This window comes from Bufo bufo, chromosome 1 (assembly GCF_905171765.1).
Source record: "Bufo bufo chromosome 1, aBufBuf1.1, whole genome shotgun sequence".
In the NCBI taxonomy this organism is placed as follows: Eukaryota; Metazoa; Chordata; class Amphibia; order Anura; family Bufonidae; genus Bufo; species Bufo bufo.
Genome location: NC_053389.1, coordinates 532,413,503 through 532,439,496, shown reverse-complemented (window position 1 = coordinate 532,439,496; position 25,994 = coordinate 532,413,503). Strand labels below are relative to the sequence as shown.

General features: G+C 43.6%; 1 protein-coding gene across 1 annotated transcript; it reads right to left on the bottom strand.

Annotated features, from left to right (window-relative positions):
- Positions 1–21,696: 21,696 nt before the first annotated feature.
- Positions 21,697–25,107, bottom strand: LOC120987109 (secreted frizzled-related protein 5-like). The gene is made up of 4 exons (XM_040415735.1): positions 24,128–25,107; positions 23,434–23,603; positions 23,224–23,316; positions 21,697–22,316 (listed from the first exon to the last, which is right to left on the bottom strand). Exons 1-4 carry the CDS (start codon positions 24,412–24,414, stop codon positions 22,009–22,011), a joined length of 858 nt encoding a protein of 285 aa, XP_040271669.1. The 5' UTR covers positions 24,415–25,107; the 3' UTR covers positions 21,697–22,008.
- Positions 25,108–25,994: the final 887 nt, after the last annotated feature.

Genomic DNA, 25,994 nt, shown 5'->3' with positions numbered 1-25,994 from the left:
AGTAATACGCCAGAGGGGCGTGACTAAGCAACTCCTGGTTTTCACTAGGGCCTCAGAAGGTAAGGTTAGGCTTTGCCGCAGGAAGTTGCCAGGGTCCACTCTGGAGCGTGAACTAGACAGTGACAGAAGGAGCGAATGGACAACAGGTACCAGAAGGTACCGACGGCACATAGGCATACATAACATACAGGCAAATACAAAACAGGGCAACTAATAATACAAGCAGGAGTTCACGCAAGGGAGCAGGAGTGACAATGAGCAGAGAAGGACTTGCTCCACCAGTAGTAAACTGTATGGCCTTGTCATGCCACTCTGCTGCACAACACACACCAGGAGAGCTGACACAGAACTGAGGAAACCTCAGCCTAAGGCCTCCTGCACACGAACGTATTTTTTTGTGGTCCGCAAAAACGGGTCCCGTTTTTCCGTGATCCGTGACCGTTTTTTCGTCCGTGGGTCTTCCTTGATTTTTGGAGGATCCACGGACATGAAAAAAAAGTCATTTTGGTGTCCGCCTGGCCGTGCGGAGCCAAACGGATCCGTCCTGAATTACAATGTAAGTCAATGGGGACGGATCCGTTTGACGTTGACACAATATGGTGCAATTTCAAACGGATCCGTCCCCCATTGACTTTCAATGTAAAGTCAGGAGTTAATATACCATCGGATCGGAGTTTTCTCCAATCCGATGGTATATTTTAACTTGAAGCGTCCCCATCACCATGGGAACGCCTCTATGTTAGAATATACCGTCAGATTTGAGTTACATCGTGAAACTCAAATCCGACAGTATATTCTAACACAGAGGCGTTCCCATGGTGATGGGGACGCTTCAGGTTAGAATATACTAAAAGAACTGTGTACATGACTGCCCCCTGCTGCCTGGCAGGTGCTGCCATGCAGCAGGGGGCAGCCCCCCCCAGTGTAGTTAACACATTAGTGACCAGTGGGCCCCCCCCTGTAGTTAACACATTGGTGGCCAGTGCGGCCGGCCCCCCCCCTCCCCTGTAGTTAACTCGTTGGTGGCCAGTGGGCCCCCCTCCCTCCCCTGTAGTTAACTCGTTGGTGGCCAGTGGGCCCTCTCCCCTCCCTCCCCCTCCTAATTAAAATCTCCCCCCCTATCATTGGTTGCAGGGGAGTGTACCGATCGGAGTCCCAGTTTAATCGCTGGGGCTCCGATCGGTAACCAGGACGCTACTGCTGTCCTGGTTGCCATGGTTACTTAGCAATTTGTAGAACCATTATACTTACCTGCGAGCTGCGATCTCTGCGTCCGGCCGGGAGCTCCTCCTACTGGTAAGTGACAGGTCCGGCCGAGAGCTCCTCCTACTGGTAAGTGACATGACCTGTCACTTACCAGTAGGAGGAGCTCCCGACCGGACGCAGAGATCGCAGCTCGCAGGTAAGTATAATGGTTCTACAAATTGCTAAGTAACCATGGCAACCGGGACTGCAGTAGCGTCCTGGTTGCCATGGTTACCGATCGGAGCCCCAGCGAAAGAAATGGGACTCCGATCGGTACACTCCGCTGCCACCAATGATAGGGGGGGAGATTTTAATTAGGAGGGGGAGGGAGGGGAGAAGGCCCACTGGCCACCAACGAGTTAACTACAGGGGAGGGAGGGGGGCCGGCCGCACTGGCCACCAATGAGTTAACTACAGGGGAGGGAGGGGGGCCCACTGGCCACCAACGAGTTAACTACAGGGGAGGGAGGGGGCCCACTGGCCACCAACGAGTTAACTACAGGGGAGGGGGGGGGGGCGGCCGCACTGGCCACCAATGTGTTAACTACAGAGGGGGGGGGCCCACTGGCCACTAATGTGTTAACTACAAGGGAGGGAGGGGGGGGCCGGCGCACTGGCCACCAATATGTTAAATACAGGGGGGGGCCCACTGGCCACTAATGTGTTAACTACAGGGGGGGGGCTGCCCCCTGCTGCCTGGCAGCACCTGCCAGGCAGCAGGGGGCAGTCATGTACACAGTTCTTTTAGTATATTCTAACCTGAAGCGTCCCCATCACCATGGGGACGCCTCTGTGTTAGAATATACTGCCGGTTCTGAGTTTTCACGAAGTAAAAACTCAGCTATGAAAAAGCTTTTATGCAGACGGATCTTCGGAACCGTCTGTATAAAAAGTAACCTACGGATCACGGACACGGATGCCAATCTTGTGTGCATCCGTGTTCTTTCACGGACCCATTGACTTGAATGGGTCCGTGAACCGTTGGCCGTGAAAAAAAATAGGACAGGTCATATTTTTTTCACGGCCAGGAAACACGGATCACGGATGCGGCTGCAAAACGGTGCATTTTTCGTTTTTTCCACGGACCCATTGAAAGTCAATGGGTCCGCGAAAAAAAACTGAAAACGGCACAACGGCCACGGGTGCACACAACGGTCGTGTGCAGGAGGCCTTATATACAGGTTCCATGGGTGCAGCAGAGAGACCACACCCATGGAGCAGACAGAGGATTAACTCCTAATAGGCACACAGGGGAGTTAACCCATAAAGAACCACAAATTACACAGGAACGGAACTTCAGCGAGGAGCGCCGAACAAGCAATGACGGAAGGTCACAGCCTGAGATAGTGGCTGTGACAGGAGACATGAAATATAGAGAGGAGGTTGGCTAATGAGCAGCAGCACTTCTAGTCTCCATTGCCACAGCCCCACATTACCACAGTCTGTCCTGTCTGTCCTCTCTTTACTTCATGTCTCCTCATGAACCCCCTTCCCACAGAGATTCAGCTAAAGTTCTTATCAGTTGTATTCAGGATCATAATCCCTGACAAGCAGAGAGGAGGATGAGGCAGCTCTTTAGCTCAGTGTTGTGAAGTAACTTGTGTTGCTGTGTGACTAGGGCAGGTTTTGTGTGTACTAATAGGATGGCGGCCATTTTGTTTCCCCTGATGATTGCTCCCCCAAAAAAAGAGCCATTATAACTAATGAAGGTATTTGGGAATATATTTATAATAAAGTAATATTTAAGTATTTTCAGTTTCTTAATTCCCGAAGAACCCCTTTAAGTATGAAGGACATATTCTATCTCAAATATTTTTGAAATCCACTCCTGGTTTGGCTCCAAAAACTGCCTCAAAAAAACCGAACATGAAAACCCAGCCTTGATATATTTTTATAAAGAGCAGCCCTGTTGACATCAGCCTGTCCTAATTGTTACAATGGTTGTTCATGGCCGCCGCTGTCCTGTGCACACAGGTGCCAGCTTCCTGTGTGTGAATTAGGGTTTGTGTTGATTGTACCTCTGTCTTCAGCACTGTTAGGGTTAATTTTCTCTTTGTTAGCTGTATGTGTCCAATTGCTTATCAGCTGCTCCAGTATATATCTGGCTGTTTCCTTCAGCTGTTGCCTGATCAGGTGATCTCTACAAATCTTGCTATGTCTCTCTAGTTAGCTAGAGCCTGTAAACAGCCATTTTCTGCTTGTCTGCCTAATTCCTAGTTCCTGACCTGTGCCTGTTCACCTACTGATCCTGTGCCACTTGCCCTGACCTTTTGGATTGTTGACTACGTGTATTACTTGTTCTCTCGATGGCACCCACAGGTGTCTCTGATTCCCATGGGCCAGCAGCCATCCACACCAGCACTATCCCAAGAGGTAGCGGCCTGGTGGCTGCCTGGCAACAAAGTCCAGATCCCTGTATAAGGGTTAAACAGTGACTACCAGGGCACTGCCAGGATTGGTTGGCACAATGGTTGCACAAGAATTGCTAACAGTGTAATCATTGTTGATCGTGATGCTGGACAGGTTGAGCACCATCAGACAGGAACTTCCTGTTCATTCACACAGGTATGAGGGAGGTATGCTTAAACCATATTTGTGTCCCAATGTGCTAGAGGTTACATCTGTTGATCCAAGTGATAATAAAGATTCCCAGGCCTAATCCTGCTGCATATATACAGTCCTGATCAAAAGTTTAAGACCACTTGAAAAATGGCAAAAAATCATATTTAGCATGGCTGGATCTTAACAAGGTTCCAAGTAGAGCTTCAACATGCAACAAGAAGAAATGGGCGTGAGACAAAACATTTTTTGAGCATTCAATTTAATGAAAACAACGAATAAACTGAAACAGGCTGTTTTTCAGCTGATCAAAAGTTTAGGACCACACCCTTTCAAAAAAAAAATCTAAACCCCCCCCCCCCCCCCAAAAACAGAAATCCAACTTCCAAACATGAACTCAGTAATGAGAAGCTCCGCCGTTATTGTTGATCACTTCAAAAGTTCGTTTCGGCATGCTTGATGCAAGCGTTTACATGAGGTGAGTGGGAACATTTCTCCAAGTGATGAAGACAGCCGCACGAAGGCCATCTACTGTCTGGAACTGTTGTCCATTTTTGTAAACTTCCCTTGCCATCCATCCCCAAAGGTTCTCAATTGAATTTAGATCAGGGGAACATGCAGGATGGGCCAAAAGAGTGATGTTATTCTCCTGGAAGAAGTCCCTTGTCCTGCGGGCATTGTGTACTGTAGCGTTGTCCTGTTGAAAAACCCAGTCGTTACTACACAGACGAGGGCCCTCAGTCATGAGGAATGCTCTCTGCAACATCTGGACATAACCAGCGGCCGTTTGACGCCCCTGCACTTCCTGAAGCTCCATTGTTCCACTGAAGGTAAAAGCACCCCAGACCATTATGGCGCCCCCTCCACTGTGGCGCGTAGAAAACATCTCAGGTGGGATCTGCTTGTCATGCCAGTAACGTTGGAAACCATCAGGACCATCAAGGTTAAATTTTTTCTCATCAGAGAATAAAACTTTCTTCCACCTTTGAATGTCCCATGTTTGGTGCTCTCTTGCAAAGTCCAAACTAGCAGTTCTGTGGCGTTCAAGGAGACGAGGTCTTTGAAGACGTTTTTTGTTTTTTAAGCCCTTCAGTCTCAGATGCCGTCTGATGGTTATGGGGCTGCAGTCAGCACCAGTAAGAGCCTTAATTTGGGTCGAGGATCGTCCAGTGTCTTGACGGACAGCCAATTGGATCCTCCGGCTCAGTGCTGGTGAAATTTTTTTGGGTCTTTCACTTTACTTTTTTGTTCCATAACCCTCAGGATCATTTAAGAAATTCCAAATGACTGTCTTACTGCGTCCCACCTCAGCAGCGATGGCGCACTGTGAGAGACCCTGCTTATGCAGTTCAACAACCCGACCACGTTCAAAAAGGGAGAGTTTTTTTGCCTTTGTCATCACAACGTGTGACTACCTGACAGAAAATGACAATGAATCCACATCTTTGCACAGATTTGGCCTTTTAAAGGCATGTGGTCCTAAAATTTGGATCAGCTGAAAAACAGTCTGTTTCAGTTTAATCGTTATTTTCAATTAATTGAATGCTCAAGAAAATGTTTTGTCTCACTCTCATTTCTTCTTGTTGCATGTTGAAGCTCTACTTGGAACCTTGTTAAGATCCAACAATGTAAAATAAGATTTTTTGCCATTTTTCAAGTGGTCTTAAACTTTTGATCAGGACTGTATTCGTATAGCTATTATGTCTGAGATTAGTTATTTTGGTCTGATCTGGTTAAGGAGATGATCTAACATATGGTAACACAAGGGCCATTCCAAGCAAGTGATTTCCACAGTGAAATTTGTGTGCTATAGCCTATAGGTCTACCAGGTAAATACATGTAAATTAATTGCAGTGAGATATTACTTTGCCAGATAAATATTAAAGGGGTTTTCTGAGACTTTATAACCGATAACCATCAGTATCTGATAGGTGGGGGTCCGACGCCCAACCTGTTTGAGAAGGCAGTGGCGCTTGCAATAACGCCGCAGCCTTCTTTCAGCTTTTCCTAGGCCATGTGACTTCACGTTCATCTGTCACGTGGCCTAGGTGCAGCTTAGCCCCATTGAAATGGATGGGGCTGAGCGTGATACCAGCACAGCCACTGTACGATGTACGGCGCTATGCTTGATAAGCTGCGTGAAAGCCATAGCACTCACAAGAACGCCGGTGCCTTCTCAAAACAGCTAATTAGCAGGGGTCCCAGGTGTCAGACCCCCATGGAAAAGTTACTGAAGACCTATTCTGAGGATAGGTAAAGCCTTTTTAATATATATATTTTTTATTTTACGCACTTATATAGCGCTTTTCCAGCCAGGACCGTAAATATTGGGACATCGACACAATTCTAAAGTTTTTTGGCTCTATACACCACCACAATGGATTTGAAATGAAACAAACAAGATGTGCTTTAACTGCAGACTGTCAACTTTAATTTGAGGGTATTTACCTCCAAATCAGGTGAACGGTGTAGGAATTACAAAAGTTTGCATATGTGCCTCCCACTTGTTAAGGGACCAAAAGTAATGGGACAATTGGCTTCTCGGCTGTTCAATGGCCAGGTGTGCGTTATTCCCTCATTATCCTAATTACAAAGAGCAGATGAAAAGTCCAGAGTTTATTTCAAGTGTGCTATTTGCATTTGGAATCTGTTGCTGTCAACTCTCAAGATGAGATCCAAAGAGCCAGGGGCGTAGCTAAAGACTCAAGGGCCCTGGTCTTAAGGTTCAGCTTGGGCCCCCCCTTCCCTCAGTGTTTTGTGACTAGGGAAGCACATAGCCTTCATGCTGCCTGTGGCAAAAATGTAAACAGTAGACCCCCCCCCAACCCCCCCCCCCCCCATGCCAAATTCTTGACTCAAGCCCTTCCCTTCAGCCAGAGCTATAACTTGACCAACATGCACTTTCTATAATACTGGTGTCTTCTTATGGGGCGCAAGGGTCTTTGGGCCCCCTCAGGCTCCTGGGCCCAGTAGCGACTGCTAACTCTGCACCCCCTATAGCTACGCCCCTGCAAAGAGCTGTCACTATCAGTGAAGCAAGCCACCATTAGGCTGAAAAAAAAAAAAAAAAAAATCAGAGAGATAGCAAAAACATTAGGTGTGGCCTGGAACATTCTTAAAAAGAAGGAACGCACCGGTGAGCTCAGCAACACCAAAAGACCCGGAAGACCACAGAAAATGACTGTGGTGGATGACCGAAGAATTATTTCCCTGGCGAAGAAAACGCCCTTCACAACAGTTGGCCAAATCAAGAACACTCTTCAGGAGGTAGGTGTATGTGTGTCAAAGTCAACAATCAAGAGAAGTCTTCACCAGAGTGAATGCAAAGGGTTCACCAGAAGATGTAAACCATTGGTGAGCCTCAAAAACACTTTACAGTACTGGAACAACATCCTATGGACAGATGAGACCAAGATCAACTTGTAGAGTGTACTTGGCGTGCATGCTGACCTGCATTCCCTGGATTTTGTGAGGCTGTCATGGCCCATGAACAGGTAGGAACTAGAGTTAGGAACCACTGAAATAGAGGCGACCTTGACGTGGTGAGTGGCTTACTACGCTTTGGCCAAAATGTACACCAATGCCTCATCCAGCATGGAGGCAAATTGCTGGATGTAGAGTGCTATCACATTTGTATTTTTCGTTTGTATATGTATTTCGCCATAGTGATGTGCACCACATACAGGTCGTGCTGACCCAATTCCCCACATTTTTTCTTTGCAGTATATATTGGAGGCGTGGCGATCTCCTTGGAGTCATTGCACACCTGACCAGTCAATCTGTCCTGGAGGCTGGTTTTAAAGTCAGTATAAAACTGAGTCTGCTTATATAGAACCTACCAGTAGCCATTTGGCTCCAGGAGAAGTATATGGTGGGCTCAGCGTGCATGTTGGTACTTGCATCCCTGGATCCGATGAAAGCTGTAATGGCACCGGACAGGGTTAAAAGCAGAGTGTACTTGGCGTGCATGCTGACCTGCATTCCCTGGATTTTGTGTGGCTGTCATGGCCCATGAACAGGTAGGAACTAGAGTTAGGGACCACTCAAATAGAGGCGACCTTGACGTGGTGAGTGGCTTACTACGCTTTGGCCAAAATGTACACCAATGCCTCATCCAGCATGGAGGCAAATTGCTGGATGTAGAGTGCTATCACATTTGTATTTTTCGTTTGTATATGTATTTCGCCATAGTGATGTGCACCACATACAGGTTGTGCTGACCCAATTCCCCACATTTTTTCTTTGCAGTATATATTGGAGGCGTGGCGATCTCCTTGGAGTCATTGCACACCTGACCAGTCAATCTGTCCTGGAGGCTGGTTTTAAAGTCAGTATAAAACTGAGTCTGCTTATATAGAACCTACCAGTAGCCATTTGGCTCCAGGAGAAGTATATGGTGGGCTCAGCGTGCATGTTGGTACTTGCATCCCTGGATCCGATGAAAGCTGTAATGGCACCGGACAGGGTTAAAAGCAGAGTGTACTTGGCGTGCATGCTGACCTGCATTCCCTGGATTTTGTGTGGCTGTCATGGCCATGCCATGAACAGGTAGGAACTAGAGTTAGGGACCACTTAAATAGAGGCGACCTTGATGTGGTGAGTGGCTTACTACGCTTTGGCCAAAATGTACACCAATGCCTCATCCAGCATGGAGGCAAATTGCTGGATGTAGAGTGCTATCACATTTGTATTTTTCGTCAAGATCAAGTTGTACCAGAGTGATGAGAAGAGAAGAGTATGGAGATGGAAAGGAACTGCTCATGTTCCTAAGCATACCACCTCATCAGTGAAGCATGGTGGTGGTAGTGTCATGGCGTGGGCATGTATGGCTGCCAATGGAACTGGTTCTCTTGTATTTATTGATGATGTGACTGCTGACAAAAGCAGCAGGATGAATTCTGAAGTGTTTCGGGCAATATTATCTGCTCATATTCAGCCAAATGCTTCAGAACTCATTGGACGGCGCTTTACAGTGCAGATGGACCCAAAGCATACTGCAAAAGAAACCAAAGAGGTTTTTTTAAGGGAAAGAAGTGGAATGTTATGCAATGGCCAAGTCAATCACCTGACCTGAATCCGATTGAGCATGCATTTCACTTGCTGAAGATAAAACTGAAGGGAAAATTCCCCAAGAACAAGCAGGAACTGAAGACAGTTGCAGTAGAGGCTTGGCAGAGCATCACCAGGGATGAAACCCAGCGTCTGGTGATGTCTATGCGTTCCAGACTTCAGGCTGTAATTGACTGCAAAGGATTTGCAACCAAGTATTAAAAAGTGAAAGTTTGATTTATGATTATTTTTCTGTCCCATTACTTTTGGTCCCTTAACAAGTGGGAGGCACATATGCAAACTTTTGTAATTCCTACACCGTTCACCTGATTTGGATGTAAATACCCTCAAATTAAAGCTGACAGTCTGCAGATAAAGCACATCTTGTTCGTTTCATTTCAAATCCATTGTGGTGGTGTATAGAGCCAAAAATATTAGAATTATGTTGATGTCCCATAATTTATGGACCTGGCTGTATATTCCACAGCACTTTACAGACATTAGCATCAAACTGTCCCCGATGGGGCTCACAATCTGAGTTCCCTATCAGTATGTCTTTGGGATGGCTATGTGACATTTAGCTTGCTATGCCATTATGACAGACTCTTAACTTTCTCCACTCAACTGGTCTAGAAGGTAGTGTGGCTGTCACATTTATTTATGTCACGTATAAATAGCACATTTTTAGACATCTTGTAAATTGCAGGAGAGAGAAATCGACAATTTGTGTCTGAAAAAATTATACTTGAGTGTCCATGACCCTGCCATCAGTTCACTGGTTAGCCCTCCCTTGACCACTTCTGTTAGGTACTAGCTACTGCATACTGGCGACACCCCAAATACCTGACGTTTTGGAAATGCTCTAACACAGTTGTCTAGCTATCATAATTAGACCCTTGTCAAAGTCACCCCAATCGAAATATAGACAACTGACTGCTGAAAAAAAAACACAATGTCCATCAGGTATGCTCTTATATTATTAGTTATCTTAGGGTAGACGTGTTTATCCCAGGCATTTTTTAATTCACTTACTGCCAATTGCCCAACCACATCTGAGTTGTGGTTCCAAGCCTGAACTACTCTTTTGGTGTAATAATATTTCCTGACATTGGGTCTGATCTTCCCCTCCAACTCATTTTAGACTGTGCCCCCTTGTTTTTGATGTTTTTGAGTTGAATTTTTTTTAAATTAAAAGCACTTCCCTTCTTAACCTTATTTATGCCTTTAACATACTTAAACTTTTCGATCATATCCCCCCTTCCCCCTTCTTTCTTCAAGGGCTTCAAACTCTCCACCATTTTTGTAGCCCACTTTTGTACCCATTCAGTCTTATCTATGTATTTTTGTAGATGGGATCTCCAGAACTGGAAACCGTATTCCAGATGTGGTCTCACTAGTGCTCTATACAGCAGGATCACAATCTCTTCCTATTGGTTATACCTCTAGCTATACAGCCAAGCATTCTACTTGCTTTCCCAGCCTCCTGTCCACACTGTGCACTCATTTTGAAGCTGTGTGATTTGAAGACGCCTAAATCCTTCTCTTCTGAAGTCCCCACTTACATAGATCTGCCAGTACGATACTCAGATTGAGGGTTACTTCTCCCCAAGTGCATTATTTTACATTGAAACACATTGAACTGCAGTTTCAATTGTTTGGACCATTTATCCAAAGAAGCTAATTCTTTTTCCATGTTACTACTGCCTCCAGGAATATCCACACTTTTATGTCATCAGCAAACAGGAAAACTTTGCCTACCACACCTTCTCTTATCTCGCCTACAAAAATATTAAAAATAATAGGACCCAGGTCAGACCCTTGAGGTACACCGTTTGTAACCAGTCTTTCCTCACTGGTGTCTGTTCATCAGTGAACTGCAAATACACTTAAAGGGAGTCTGTCACCACATTTGGGCATATTAGACTGATCAAATAGTGTTATATGTGCCACCCAGAACTCAAAAACGGTACCTTTGATGTATGTAACAGAGTTTTCTTTTAGCTGAAAATGAACTTTAAAGATTATGTAAATGAGCCCTCTAAAGTGCCCAGGGCGGCGACTCAATCCTCCGAGCCCCAGGCAGCACCTCCTCAACGGCTCATAACCCCGCCCTCCGTGTGCCTCTGCCCGCCCGTTTACTCTCCTCCTCTCTCCTTTTCCACTGCAGCTGCTCGGTCAAATTCGTAGCGGGCGCATGCGCAATGCGATGCCCGCTCCTGGCAGGGCATCGCAATACCTACTGCGCATGCGCCCGCTACGAATTTGACCGCGCAGCTGCAGTGGAAAAGGACAGAGGAGGGGAGTAAATGGGCGGGCAGAGGCACATGGAGGGCGGGGTTATGAGCCGTTGAGGAGGTGCTGCCTGGGGCTCGGAGGATTGAGACGCCGCCCTGGGCACTTGAGAGGGCTCATTTACATAATCTTTAAAGTTCATTTTCAGCTAAAAGAAAACTCCGTTACATACATCAAAGGTACCGTTTTTAAGTTCTGGGTGGCACATATAACACTGTCCTCAGGATAGGTCATAAATATCTGATTGGCGGGGGTCCGGTGCCCGCCATCCTCACCGATCAGTTGTTTGAAGAGGAAGCAGCGCTCCACACGTCATCTCCCTTGCAGCAACGACGTAGTGTAATTACAAGTACTCACTCCATTCAAGTGAATAGAGCAAGTGCTTGTAATTACACTGCACTTCTGAGATGATGGGCAGTGTAATGAAGAGGAAGTAGCCAGGCTTGGACTGGCCCACAGGGGTACAGGTGAATCCCCCAGTGGGCCCCTGAGCAAGGTGGGCCCCTAGTCTCCCACCCCCTGCACAAGTGGCACATAGCACAGTAGAATTACTGCACTACATACATATATTCAATGTACAGCACCTCCACCAGCCTATGTTCATATAAAAAAATTGATAGATTATTAAAGAAACTCCCCAGTTTATTTTTATAGACACAATCAGAGCTGAAATGACTTTTTGGTATAGAGGAAAGCTGCCAGTGTCCTCTTCTGCCCAGGACCTACCTTCTCAAAGTTGATGCAGGGACCCCCATATTCAATCATCTGGTATCATCTTGCTGCTGTGTGAGCAGGTAATTTTTGAATGTATCCGTACGGTGGATCCCAAAATAAATTTTACTGGTGGGCCCTAAGCACCCCAGTCCGACACTGGAAGTAGCGCTCGCATGGAGCAAACAGCTGACTGGCAGTGGTGGTGGGTGTCAGACCCCTGCCAATCTGATATTGATGACATACCCTAAGGATCCTTATAATAAAACCCCTGCACAACCCCCTTTAAATCCAATCTTCAATAATTTATCTATAAGATTTATATGTAGCACTATATCAAAGGCTTTGCTAAAGCCAAGGTAACTGGTCTGTAGTTTCCAGCTTCTTCTCTGCTACACTTCTTGTGGATAGGTACGTCATTGGCCATTCTCCAATCTTCAGGGACATCCCCTGTCAGCAAGGACTGGTTAAACAAGTCAGCAAGAGGAGCAGCAACCACAGACTGGGTTATGTAAGGAGTTTGTGGTGGATGCCATCTGGGTTCATTGACTTGTTACACTTCAAATGTGCCAGTTCACTCATAACATCTTCCTCCCAATACACTGGGGCTGAGCCTTTACAGCTAGCAGTAATGTCATGAGTAACCATACACATTAAGATTTTGAAAGCCACCTTCTGAAAATACTGAACAAAAGTAGCTACTTAAGTGGTCAGTGATAGCCTTGTCCCCATGAAAAATATTTTTTCACTAATATACCTGAAGAAAATGTTATCCTCCTTATTAGATTTGGCCATTTTTCTTCCTTTTTATGCTTTAGCGGTATTCATAAATCCTTACACTTTCCCATTTTTCCTGCTACCAACACATCAACTTCAAGTCCTGAAGGACTCACTATCTAATATATCCCGCTTCACTGGTCAGTGGGTTTAATCTTATGATTACAGTATACATGCATATGCATATATTATTGTAGTTGCCGTTTCTCTAAACTTCACTTTTATTAGCTGTTGAATTTACAGGTGAAACTCGAAAAATTAGAATATCGTGCAAAGTTCATTTATTTCAGTAATCCAACTTAAAAGGAGAAACTAACATATAAGATAGACTCAGTACATGCAAAGCGAGATATTTCAAGCCTTTATTTGTTATAATTCGGATGATTATGGTTTACAGCTTATGAAAACCCAAAGTCACAATTTTGAGGTACCCTTTGCTCCGGGGGTATGGATTAATTAGCTGATTAGAGTGTGACACTTTGAGCCTAGAATAGTGAACCTTTTCACAATATTCTAATTTTAAGTTGCATTAATGCAATTCCTTTTAATTTGCATTACTGAAATAAATGCACTTTTGCACGATATTCAAATTTTTCGAGTTTCACCTGTACATTAAAGGGGTTATCCCAAGAGTAATGTAAAAAATGAAAATCAGAAATAATATAGTATATGACAATGTCTTTCTAACAAAGCTAGAACCAGCTCTGTACCTCACATGGATCCAGAGATATCCCGATTCATTGCTCTGCTAGATTGATATCAAGCTGACAGCTCAAGGGGAGTGTCTTTTCTGCTGCAGTTCAGGAGGCGTGTCCATGCTCTCCCTATCACAGCTCAGGAGGCAGCTGAAGGGTGAAACTGAGCATGTGCGGCCTTCTCAGTGAGCAGGACAAAGAAATAAGAAAAAAACAAACAGCAGGTGGCGCTATACAGATACATTTTATTGAATAACTCAGTGGCTATGCTAAATTTTTACATGCATTTACAAAACTATTCATATCCAGGTGTTGGTTTGAAAACTGTAGAATATTTTTCGAGGGACAACCCCTTTAAGTGTTAAATATCTATAATTTATGGTTACAACATTGCAGTCAACTGGGCTAGGTTCATCACAGTTCTGATAATAGATTAACCCTTGTGATGTTGCAGTCAATTGCTTTGATGAAGTGGGGAGCTCATGGTTATAGGGGACAAAATGTCCCCAAAGCTTCCCTGAGAGAACCAATATTAGGGCAACTATGCTCAAACAGCTTGTATGTGTATTTCATTGTTAGTAGTGCACTGAAATACATAGGTAAAAAGTAAAAGTCCCCTTGTAAAAAAATAAATTATAATCCCTTAACAACCAGACCTATTTGGCCTTAAAGGGGTTGTCCAGCTTAAAAACTATTTTGACAGCCCCTCCTCCTCCCCGCCAGATCTGGTGGCAGGTAAGTATGCTTTCCTCCACAGGTTCGCTGGAGAAGGGGGGCTTGTGAAAATAGTTTTTAAGCCGGACAACCCCTTCTAAGCATTTTTTCAGTTTTTCCACTCTTGCATTTGGAGAGACATTTCTTCTTTTTTTTCCATTGACACAGATATATGAGGGCTTAATCTTTTTGCAGGATGAGTTGTATATTTCAATGACACCATTTAGGGTACTTTCACACTAGCGACAGGACGGATCCGACAGGCTGTTCACCCTGTTGGATCCGTCCCGCCGCTATTTCGCCGTGCCGCCGGACCGCCGCTCCGTCCCCATTGACTATAATAGGGACGGGGGTGGAGCTCCGGCGCAGTTCGCGGTGAGAGGCCGCCGGACTAAAAAGTCGGACATGCAGTACTTTTAGTCCGGTGGCCTTTCGCCGTGCACTGCCTTGCTGTGCTGGATATCCGCCCCCGTCCCCATTATAGTCAATAGGGACGGAGCAGCGGCACGGCGAAATAGCGGCAGGATGGATCCGACAGGGTGAACAGCATGTCGGATCCGTCCTGCCGCTAGTGTGAAAGTAGCCTAAGGGGCATAATTGTTTGTGAATTCTTTCTTGGGGGATAAAAAAAAAAATGCAATTTTATCACTGTTACATCATTTACTGTGCAGCATATATAACATGTATGATTATGGTGATAATAAATATGTACCGTATTTTTCGCTTTATAAGATGCACCCCAGATTTTAGAGGAGGAATTTTTTTTTTTCATCAGACCTCTTATCAGATCCCATAAATATCAGGACATCAAATCAGACCCCCATATCGGCCCTCCATGTCAGAACCCCATCAGCCCTCTATGTCATACCCCCATCAGACCTCAAATTGGCCCTTTATTTCTGACCCCCATCAGACCTCAGATCAGCCTTTAATGTCATACCCTCATCAAACCTCAATTCACCCCTTTATTTCTGACCCCCATCAGACCTCAAATCAGCCCTTTATTTCTGACCCCCATCAGACCTCTAATGAGCTTAATGTCATACCCCCATCAGACCTCAAATCAGCCCTTTATTTCTGACCCCCATCAGCCCTTAATGTCATACCCCCATCAGACCTCAGATCAGCCCTTTGTTTCTGACCCCTATCAGACCTCAGATCAGAATAAAATGAAAAACTCCTCTTACCTCTCCCTTGCCGCAGCTCCTCTTCATCTCCGGCAGAAGTCACGCTCCCCTGTCTTCTCCAGCCCATTCTACACTGTCACCTGACAGCATGCAGCGTCAGGTCATAATGCGCGCACTACGTCCTGACGCTGTACGGGGTTAGGACAGTGCAGCACCGGCCCCAGCAAAGAAGACCAGGGAAGGTGAGTATCGGAAGCGCTTGCAGCGCTTCTTTCCCCCTCCTAGCACCTAATGCATACTAGTGAGCGCTTCCATAATGGAAATGCTCACTAGTATTCTCTTTATAAGACACACAGCCATTCCCCTCCCCCCCCCACACACACTTCTAGGGGAAAAAGTGCGTTTTATAAAGTGAAAAATACAGTATATGTATTTGTTTTATTATAATTTTTTTTACAAACAAATAAAAAACTTTTTTTGTGCTACTGTATTGTGAGAGCCATAACTTTTGTGGAATGAATTGACGTTTTAATTAGTACCATTATGGGGTAATGATTTTTGTACCTGACAAGGGCTTAGTTTTTTTTTTAACAACACTGTAACCACGAGCTGCACGTACTGCCAGTGGGGCTTCCTGTTTGTATCGTGACAGCCAACATCAGCATTGTAGAAAGCTGTCATTTTTAGATCTTTTGATCCCACTTCCCTCATATCTTGGACCACTTTGGATACAAGAAACAGTTTTTCCTTGGTCGACGACATCTTTCAGCAGTAGGGTTGCAGTATTGGACTCTGGTCATTGAGCAATCCTTGGAGATGTGCCCAACCCCACAAAATGATTCTCATCATCTATATTGCTACACTCAGCTTGTGCCAATTCTCTTCACTAACTTTCTTCCTCGTGGAGATTTTGCCTTATCGTGGCACATTTACTTGGCACGGGGCACGATAATCTGCCCTTGTAAAAGGGCCTATCTGAAAGGTGCATTTCTAGAATTGCTATGTTGGAATAGTAAAATACTGACAAGGTATTTAGAATATATCTTTATTGTACTGCAGGTAAGTGGCAGAACCTCCTCATTAGAGTTACAATGCTTTGTGAAAAGTCTATTGTCGTGTTAATAATGAGGGTCTGTCCACCAGACCTAACACTTGTATTCTGCATCACCTCATTAATCTGCAGACAGGTACAGCAGACTGAGGCATGTCTTGCTGCACTCCTCCCGATGTCTGGAGCTGGTGTCTCCATTAGCATTAGGTCAATTCCAATGCTGCGGTGCCAGGTATTGATGTAACTTTGCTCTATTTGTTTAGTTAACAAATCTATAGTCAGACAAATGTCTCTTAAAGTGAACAAGGTAGTATATGGGATACCTGACTTAGGCCTCATGCACACGACAGTTCTTTTTCTCGGCCTCCGTTCTGTTTTTTTTTTTTTTTGCGGCTAGCATGGGGACCCATTCATTTCAATGGGTCAGCAAAAAAATGCTGATAGCTCATCCGTTTGTGTTCCGCGTTCGTTGTCCGTGTTTCCCTTCAGCAAAAAAAATTGTGCATGTCCTACTTTTTTCACATTTGCGGACAAGGATAAGCATTTATTACAAGGGATCTGTGGGAAAAAAAGTATCCTCCCAAAAAAACGGATGCCGCATCCGTTTTTTTTTTTACGGATGCACAATTTGCGGACTCAAAAAACAACTGTCGTGTGCATAAGGCCTTAGGCTACTTTCACACTTGTGTTTTGCGTGGATCCGTCATGGACGAATCCGTTCAGATAATACAACCGTCTGCATCCGTTCAGAACGGATTAGTTTGTATTATCTTTAACATAGCCAAGATGGATCCATCTTGAACACCATTGAAAGTCAATAGAGGACAGATCCGACCCATTGACTTACATTGTGTGCCAGGACGGATCCGTTTGGCTCGGGTTCATCAGACGGACACCAAAACGCTGCAAGCAGCGTTTTGGTGTCCGCCTCCAAAGCGGAGTGGAGAACTGAACAGAGGCAAACTGATGCATTCTGAGCGGATCCTTTTCCATTCAGAATGCATTAGAATGCAAACTGATCCGTTTTGGACCGCTTGTGAGAGCCCTGAATGGATCTCACAAACGGAAAGACAAAACGCCAGTGTGAAAGTAGCCTAACATGTTTTCTGTGGCCAAATACTAATTTTTAAATTATTAATTTATCTGTGTATAATGCAAAGCTATTGGGTCGGGTCCCTTGACAATAACCAGCTGGAGAGCTTCATTTATCTAGGAAGAATATTAGTAAAATTGTAGTAATAGCACTTTATAGTGTGTCTGGTAAAATCAGTTATTATTTTGTATGGAAGGCATGTAGGAAATTAGGATTTTCGTTGCTGACAGGGAAACTGCACTGAAATAAAATGGTGTATTCCTATGGTCTGCTATGCAAAATCATTCCTAAAATATGGTTAGGCAATAGAGGAGCACTTGGCATTTAATTATTTAGTAAGGGAACAGCTTACAACACTGTATGAACGTGAGAATAGAAGCAATATAAAATATGTATCACAGTGTTTAGGCTCTACACATACTAGACATTAGGCTACTTTCACACTTGCGGCAGAGAGATCCGGCAAGCAGTTCCGTCGCCGGAACTGCCTGCCGGATCAGGCAAAATGTATGCTAACTGATGGCATTAGTAAGACTGATCAGGATCCTGATCAGTCTTAAAAATGCCTGATCAGTCGAAAAAATGCATTGAAATGCCGGATCCGTCTTTCCGGTGTCATCCGGCAAAAACGGATCCGGCATTTATTTTTTCACCTTTTTTTCAGTCTGCGCATGCGCATACCGGAAGGACGGATCCGGCATTCCGGTATTCTGAATGCCGGATCCGGCACTAATACATTCCTATGGGAAAAAATGCCTGATCCGGCATTCAGGCAAGTCTTCAGTTTTTTTAGCCGGAGATAAAACCGTAGCATGCTACGGTTTTCTCTTTTGCCTGATCAGTCAAAACGACTGAACTGAAGACATCCTGATGCAAACTGAACGGATTACTCTCCATTCAGAATGCATGGGGACATACCCGATCAGTTCTTTTCCGGTATAGAGCCCCTGTGACGGAACTCTATGCCGGAAAAGAACAACGCAAGTGTGAAAGTAGCCTTAATAGATCATTTCATTTAAAGGGGTTGTGCAAGAATGGAGGAAGGGTTGGCAGAACCCCTCCTTCCCACTAGGCCGGACCTGTACTTACCTGCTTTCCAACGCTGGCTCCCCAATCCTTCTCCTCCAGGTCTGCAATGCTCCGCTGGGCTCCCTCGATGTCAACATCTGGTTTGGCAGAGACTGGACCCCTTGTATCATGTGACCATTTGCCATGATGTAATGGGAGCCAGTCAATGCCGCTGCCAGTAATTAGCTGTGGCGATGTCAAACATGTTAACATCAAGGGAGCCCAACTGAGCATTGGCTGTCAGAAGAAGGAGCGGGGAGCCAGTCTTTCCTTTACAGGCCTGGCCAAGTGTGTGTGGGAGGGGGGGTTTGCAACCCCCCATTTCTGCACAGCCCCTTTAAGGCTGACAGCCGGTAATTGCTGCACAACAAAGAAAAGACATAAGACAGAAAAAGCTATTAAATTAGTTGTCCAGCCGATGATACATTTTTAAAAGGTAATAATAATGGCTTAACAGTCAAGCTCACCTCCCTAACCCCAACCATTCTGATTCTGATGCTCCCAGGGTCCCCTGCCAGTCCTGTATCGAGAGGGGCCAGAAAAGTAGAGACTGGTGGGGGACCTGGAAAGTACTGAAATGAGAGCAGCAGAGGACTGGTCAGATGAGTATCACTTATTTAAAAAAAGACAGACAAACCCTTTAAAGGCCCAGGTAGGTTATTGGGAATGTATGTTCATATGAACACTCATTCCTCAGATTGTGCTGCATAGGCTTCAGCGAATTGAGCTTTGGATCACATACCGGATATGTGCATACTGCAGAAACAGTCCCATTCACATGTATAGATTGGATTTTCAGTTACGGACATATCTCTAACAAATCTAACACATGGGAACATATCTTTACAAAAGCTTTAATTTATGTCAATACGTTTAGAGAATGTGTGTAGAGATTATGTAAGAGAGTTTGTGAAAATGATTGTGGACTGATTTGGCCCTATCCAATTGACTGACTCTGTGGCCAGTGTAATCTGTAATGAGATTGTTGGTAATTCTGCCTATGCTTCTGCCAATAAAGCAAAATAAGGCAAAACATCTTCCTGTTTTGCTTCTTTATTGTTTACATTTTTTTATTTTTTTTTTACCTGTGGCAACATAAATGAAGCAAGCATGATCATACACGGGCTGATTTAAAGGGGTTCTGCACTTTGTTTTAACTGATGATCTATCCTCTGGATAGATAATCAGCATCTGATCGGCGGGGGTCCGACACCCGGGACCACCGCCGATCAGCTGTTTGAGAAGGCAGTGGTGCTCCAGTAGCGCCGCGGCCTTCTCACTGTTTACTGCCGTGCCACTGACGTAACGACTAGTATCAACTAGCGGGGGCGCGGCTAAGCTCTGGTCACTTGAATGGAGCTTAGCCGCGCCCACGCTAGTTGATACTAGTCGTGACATCAGTGGGCCGGCGGAAACAGTGAGAAGGCCGCGGCACTACTGGAGCGTTGCCTTCTCAAACAGCTGATCGGCGGGGGTCCTGGGTGTCGGACCCCCGCCGATCAGAAGCTGATGATCTATCCAGAGGATCGATCATCAGTTAAAACAAAGTGCAGAACCCCTTTAAGCCCAGAATGAGTGGCTTTTTACATTGGCCGATGCAGACTGGATGCGGGACAATCCAGTAGATGGTAATAATAGCCTATGACTAGAACAATGCTTCAAAGTACTGTGGAGGAGCACGAGCGCATATGGGGCATTTATTCTGCATGCCAGAGACACAAAAGGGGACATAATTATGTAGGAAGCACAAAGTGGGTACAATAATTGTGTGGCACCCAAAGTGGGCAGTATTACTGTGTGGAGCACAAGGAAGGCTACCGTTACTGTGTGGGGCACTATTAAGCCCCTATTTGACTGGACATTTTTGAGCCAATTATCGGGAACAAATATTGATATAAATGCTCATTTCCGATAACTGGCCCGTATAATTGTGCCACCAATAAACAAGCAAACGCTCATTTGTCCACTGATCTGCATCTTTCTGAATTAAAGTTGTACGATTATTGGCAGTACATCTCTCCATGTAATCAGGGATGTGCTGCCAAAAATCTATTAGAACTGAATAGGGAAAGACTGATTGTGTAATAGGCTGATGTAAAGGTTTTTCCATATGCAGTTGTCCTGTCTGAATATAGAACAGTCTAATAGAGCCCTTACTTCTTGGGTCACTATCTGGCACTGTTGTTTTCAGGAGTAACTTCAAGTTGTAGCTGGCAGAAATCATCATGATCTGGGCCAGATATGGGGGTGGGTACCCACAGCATAAATAGATATCCACAACATAAATTGATACCCTAAAATCCACACCACAGGTCAGTTTACACTGCAGGTTTTTTAGCACCATGTGGATGAGATTTCTTGTCTGACAGTTTTGTTCTTCCAGGAGAAGGGTCTGGCAGAAACATTCTTCTCTCACCCCATTGATAACACCTACATACTTGGTTCAATGTGGATGTGTATGGACAGGCATGGGATTCAGCCAGTTCTCTCCAGTTCTCCAGATCTGGTTGTTAAAATTACAACTGGATCGGAGAACCAAGTTACCGGCTGAGTCCCAATCCGGTGCTGTGGTGGCGGCAGGGCTGCTGGAGATGATCACTTCAATTGCTTTGCGCACCATTGACAGTTTAGCTCCATAGTTGGGTGGTGTGTGTATATATGGTGTATTTATGTATGTGTACCATGTATATGGTGTATTTATGTGTATGTGTGTTGCATATATGCGGTGTATGTATATGTAAACGTGTCATGATGCTGCATGTCCGCCGTTGAGTAGGGAACCTGTTGTTAAAAATTTGAATCCCACCCCTGTGTATGGAGGAGTGATAGCTGTCAGCTGAACAATCATTCACCCAACAGCTATGGAATGTGTATGGTCAGCTTAAAACCTTTATCTTAAAAAAATACCAAACTTCAATGCTATTGTTATGTATGTTTATATAATGGGTTTCCTGGATATCCCTCTACATCAGGTGTGCACAACGTTTTCTGGTTGGGGGCCACATTGTCAGACTGAACCAACGTCAAGGGCCAAAAATTGAAATTTAAACGAGGTATTAACAACTGAAATACTGTATTTATGGCATATTGAACATACAGTATATAACATTAATATCAAGTTACAGTTGCAGGACTCCCATCTAAAGAATTCATGAAAAATACATTTGAGCAGTCACAAAACATAGTTGTTACCAGATGGTTGGGGGCCACACAGAATGATATCAAGGGCCTCAGGTTGTGCACCCCTGCTCTACATGATGAACTATTTGAGTGTTCCTTCTAATCTTTTCACCAAAGCAGACCAACCTCAACTGAGTTTCGCTCTTGTGAGATCCTTCTTGTGAATTTCCAACTCAAATAAACATAATCTGTCCCCAACGGAACATAAGTCTGTATTGATAGATTCAGGCAGACAACTAAAAGATTGATTAGAAAAATGAAGTTTATCTCAAAATCTATGCACATATATTTGTACACATAATTCACATGCAGCTTGGCAAGGGATGCTGAAACACATAACTGCCAACTGCCGGAGTAAGTCCTTATAATACTTATATATTTCTGTATATTTAGCTATTTACATCTGAGTGCCTTGCATATTTACAGACAAAAGTTCAAATTGTTAGGTTAACAATTATGGTGTCTCCATTTCCGGGTGGCCAGACTCAGCTGAGAGTCCTTTTTCTGCCAGTGGAATACTCTGTTGACCATAACATTTCCATGCTGGATGTCTCCAGCTAAAATATAGACCAGGGATCTGGAGGGCCGGATAATCCGATGGGCACAGTTTTCATTGATCCTGAGCCATTGTTCGATCAGATTGCGTGTGTCATATGGAAGCAGCATTCCCTGCTTAATAAATTCTACCGGGCCCTCGGTCACATATTCATAATGTCCTGATGCAAACTTTCTTTTTGACAACTTTACTTTGATAGCTGTGGAAACACAAAGAGGGACTTGATTAGTACAAACCTCAGATGTACCCATCTTATGCCATAAATAAACTACCTTCTATTATTAACAGATAACCTCAGAATGGTGACTCTGTAACAAGGTCATTGTGCCATTTTCTAGTTGCAATTAGCTTTTTTTCTGTCTTTGGATGTTACAACACAGCAATTGGGATCTTAATGATATACTTTGCCTAACTGTGTCAGTGGGTTGGTAACACATGCACACAAAGACATTAACACTATCAGCTAATTAGTGTTATCTCAGCCTCCCACTGTTTTACAACACCTAGGGTATATTTACTTCTACAATATTGTAATCATTTTCTACAAAATGGAACAAATTGCTTGAAATAAAAAACTTTAATACAGTAATCTGTCTGCTTATCTTTGTAAAAGAGTAAATACCCAAATTAAATACATAAGGCTGTTCTAATATCTAAAAGATTATTGTCATAATAATTGTCACAGTTCATCTAACATTAATGGGGTATTCTAGTAACAAAAAGATAATCGCTGTCCACTGGATACAGGGAAACTATATGTAAACTTGGGGGCGGAGGGAGCTGGGGGGAAGCTTGGTATAAGACCTTTATCCCAAAAAGACAAGCTATTATAAAATGTATACAGATAATTACTAAGGAATGTGTTGTCAACACATCATCTGTTCTACTCTATGAGACTGCCGGAGATGGCCTAGCACTGTACATGTCTATCTTCAGCAATCCCTTAGACTTTGAATGGAGTGGTGGTGCACCATTACACTGGACCTTTGTTTTCATGATCGGTGGGGGTCCCAGTGGTCTGACCCACACTGATCTAGCAGTTATCCCATATTTAGTTGAAAATTCAGTCAATGTACAACATTAAAGACAAGTAAATTGAAACTCACCAAAGTCATTGTCACAAAAAGCTTCCAGGGCACTCTTGTATGAACAGGACTCTTCAATCAGTGGACAGCCTTGGCATGTTGGTTTGGGTAGTTCTAAAAAAAAAAAAAAAATATTTAGCACTTTATCTAATTTAGAAAGCCTTCCTTTTGCTATTTTAGTAGTATTAATATCATCATTATTATTATTATTTTCCAGCCAATCAAAATTACCTTTGTAGGTATGCTGGTACTCTATGCTCAGGTTGTCCAGACACATATCATCACCAGCTGGAAAACGATCACAGTTCAGGTTCTCGGGCCAGGATTGATCATGGCACGCTAGTACAGGGGCACAGCTGTCTCTCACAGCCTCACACATACTACGACAAGGCTGGATAAACCTGCAATAAAAACAGAAGCATATTTTCAACTTGCAGTTCGTGTGGGACTTGTATTTCTATCACAGCTTAGTATGACTATTAATATTCTAAAATATGTTAGGGCAATGAACATCTAGCAGTGCCAAAAAATGTATATACGATTATGTCAATGTATGTTCACCCAGCCCTTCAACGATTATAAAGACATATGTAGCAATTCACCAGGAGTTAGAGAATTATGTTGGAAGGGTCAAGCTACAAAGTGGGTCTTTTTAGTTCAGCAAGTGGTGTCTAATCCTCTTTTTCGCTGAGCTGAACTGCACAGTGAACAATACTAAGCAGTTTATGGCAGCCACTTAACAGTAAAATCTCCTAAAGGTAACCAGTCAATAATGGAAGATTTAGTTTCAAGGGCTCAGTTTCTTTAAAAAGATCATATAGATTGTAAATGCACACTGTGGAACCTGAAAATGGTTAGGTAACATTCCCAAATGATGAAGTGAGCAATAAAATGTACAAAGATCTATAGTAAAAGTTGAACTTACGTATCAAGGCAGACTGGAGCAAACATGGAACATAGGAACATTCGGGCATATGGGTGGCAGCCAGTCTGTAGAAGCTTGTGCCACTCTGCTGTCTTGGATACAGCTTCAGGGATGGTGGTATGCCCCATCAGGTTAGGAAGTCTCATCTCTGTGTAGCCAAGGTCATGGCACATACCCAGTTCTTTAGGTATAGAGACACATCTTGTGGATAATCCAATGTCGAATGCCTTGCATAATCCAGCAAGGAGGAGGCCAGTAAGGAGCAGAAATAAAGTGGAAGAGGTCATTTTTCTCTAGGAGATGTCAAGCCTTGCTGAAAGGCTCAGGTACTGGCATTGCTGTGGTCTCAGCTGCTTATATACACATTGGGAGCCTCCAGCCCATTCATTATCCATGGCTTATCAAAACAAACAAGACACAACTTGGACTCATTGCCCACTCAGGTGATTGTTGTGATAACAAAAGAGGTGGAGACACACCGGCATGGCAGACTTTCCTTGAATCTTATATTTGCATAATAGATTTCATTACTTTGAAAGTGCCAAGACTATGCTGCCTCGGATAGACTGGGATATTAAAATGAGACAAATTGGGGTTTTGTTATGTACATGCTAAGTGGCAAGGTAAGAGATCCTGGACAGACTGGCTGTCTCCTGAGCTTGGCCAGTCGGAATTATACTGTACCAATGCTGACTTGACATCCTAAGAATGGACTTCTCAACAGAGCATGTTTTGCTGTTGCTAATTGCTGTATGTCTCTCAGAACATTTTTACAGTCTAATAGGACACTATCCCCTTGTTACCAGGTGTTATCAAGTCTTTTTTGGCATTAGGACAATTTTCTGGAGCCTAACATACATAACAGACTGTTCTAATTATCCGGTGCATTCTCTCATCCTGTAGGCAGCTGATATTCAAGTCACTTATTCCATTTGAGTGGCAAGGCTCCTGTCTACAGAATACCCTTATGAAGTATACTGATGTCTTTATCTAAAAGAAATACAAATACAAGCATTTTACAATAAAACTTTTATAGCTGTTTTTAATATTTTTTGGCAATATATAGTATGTACTATTCATATAACTATACATTGCTGCATCTTTGGTGACAAAAGTATTGGGCCCAATAAATGAATCTTTGAGCTTATAAATTATATCTATCTGCTTCACAATAATTATAATCAATAGGATCACAATCATAAAGAGTCATAAACATTTGCAAATACGGTATGTAGTCCGAAGATGAATGTTCTGACATCTGAATATTCATCTGAGCATGGTCAAATCTCTGTTCATGAAGGTCTCTAGAATGAATAGCAGGCCATAAAGTACAAGCATACAAGAAGAAGACTGATTGGTAGCAGAGGTAAGATCTAGAAATTAGATAGTAATATAGAGGCTCACCCGTCCGTTAATATGGGTATGATGCACTTGCCCTGATTGATTACACCCAATCAATATAAAATGGTTAAAATTGGAATACAAGATGGCAGGCACTAATTATCTGTAACCACCCGCAGGCGACGGGGGAAAATATTTTATTAAGTCTATATATGACAATTAATTAGTATAAAATCAATATAGATATCGATCCAAAAATGAAAAGAGGATAAGATAAATAAAAATGGGGAACAAAGGTACAGGTTAAATTGCATAACAAAGTGGATATGTATATAAATATATATATATATATATATATATATATATTATAGATATATAGTTATATAATTATGTCTCTCTATAATCTAATATCAATTGAAAAAGTATTGTCCCAGGCTGTTGTCCAAGGCGTATCAATAGTTCATCAATGTTCATAAATACATGAGTCCATATAAATAGTGATTAAATGGTTAAAAAGTAGTTAGCA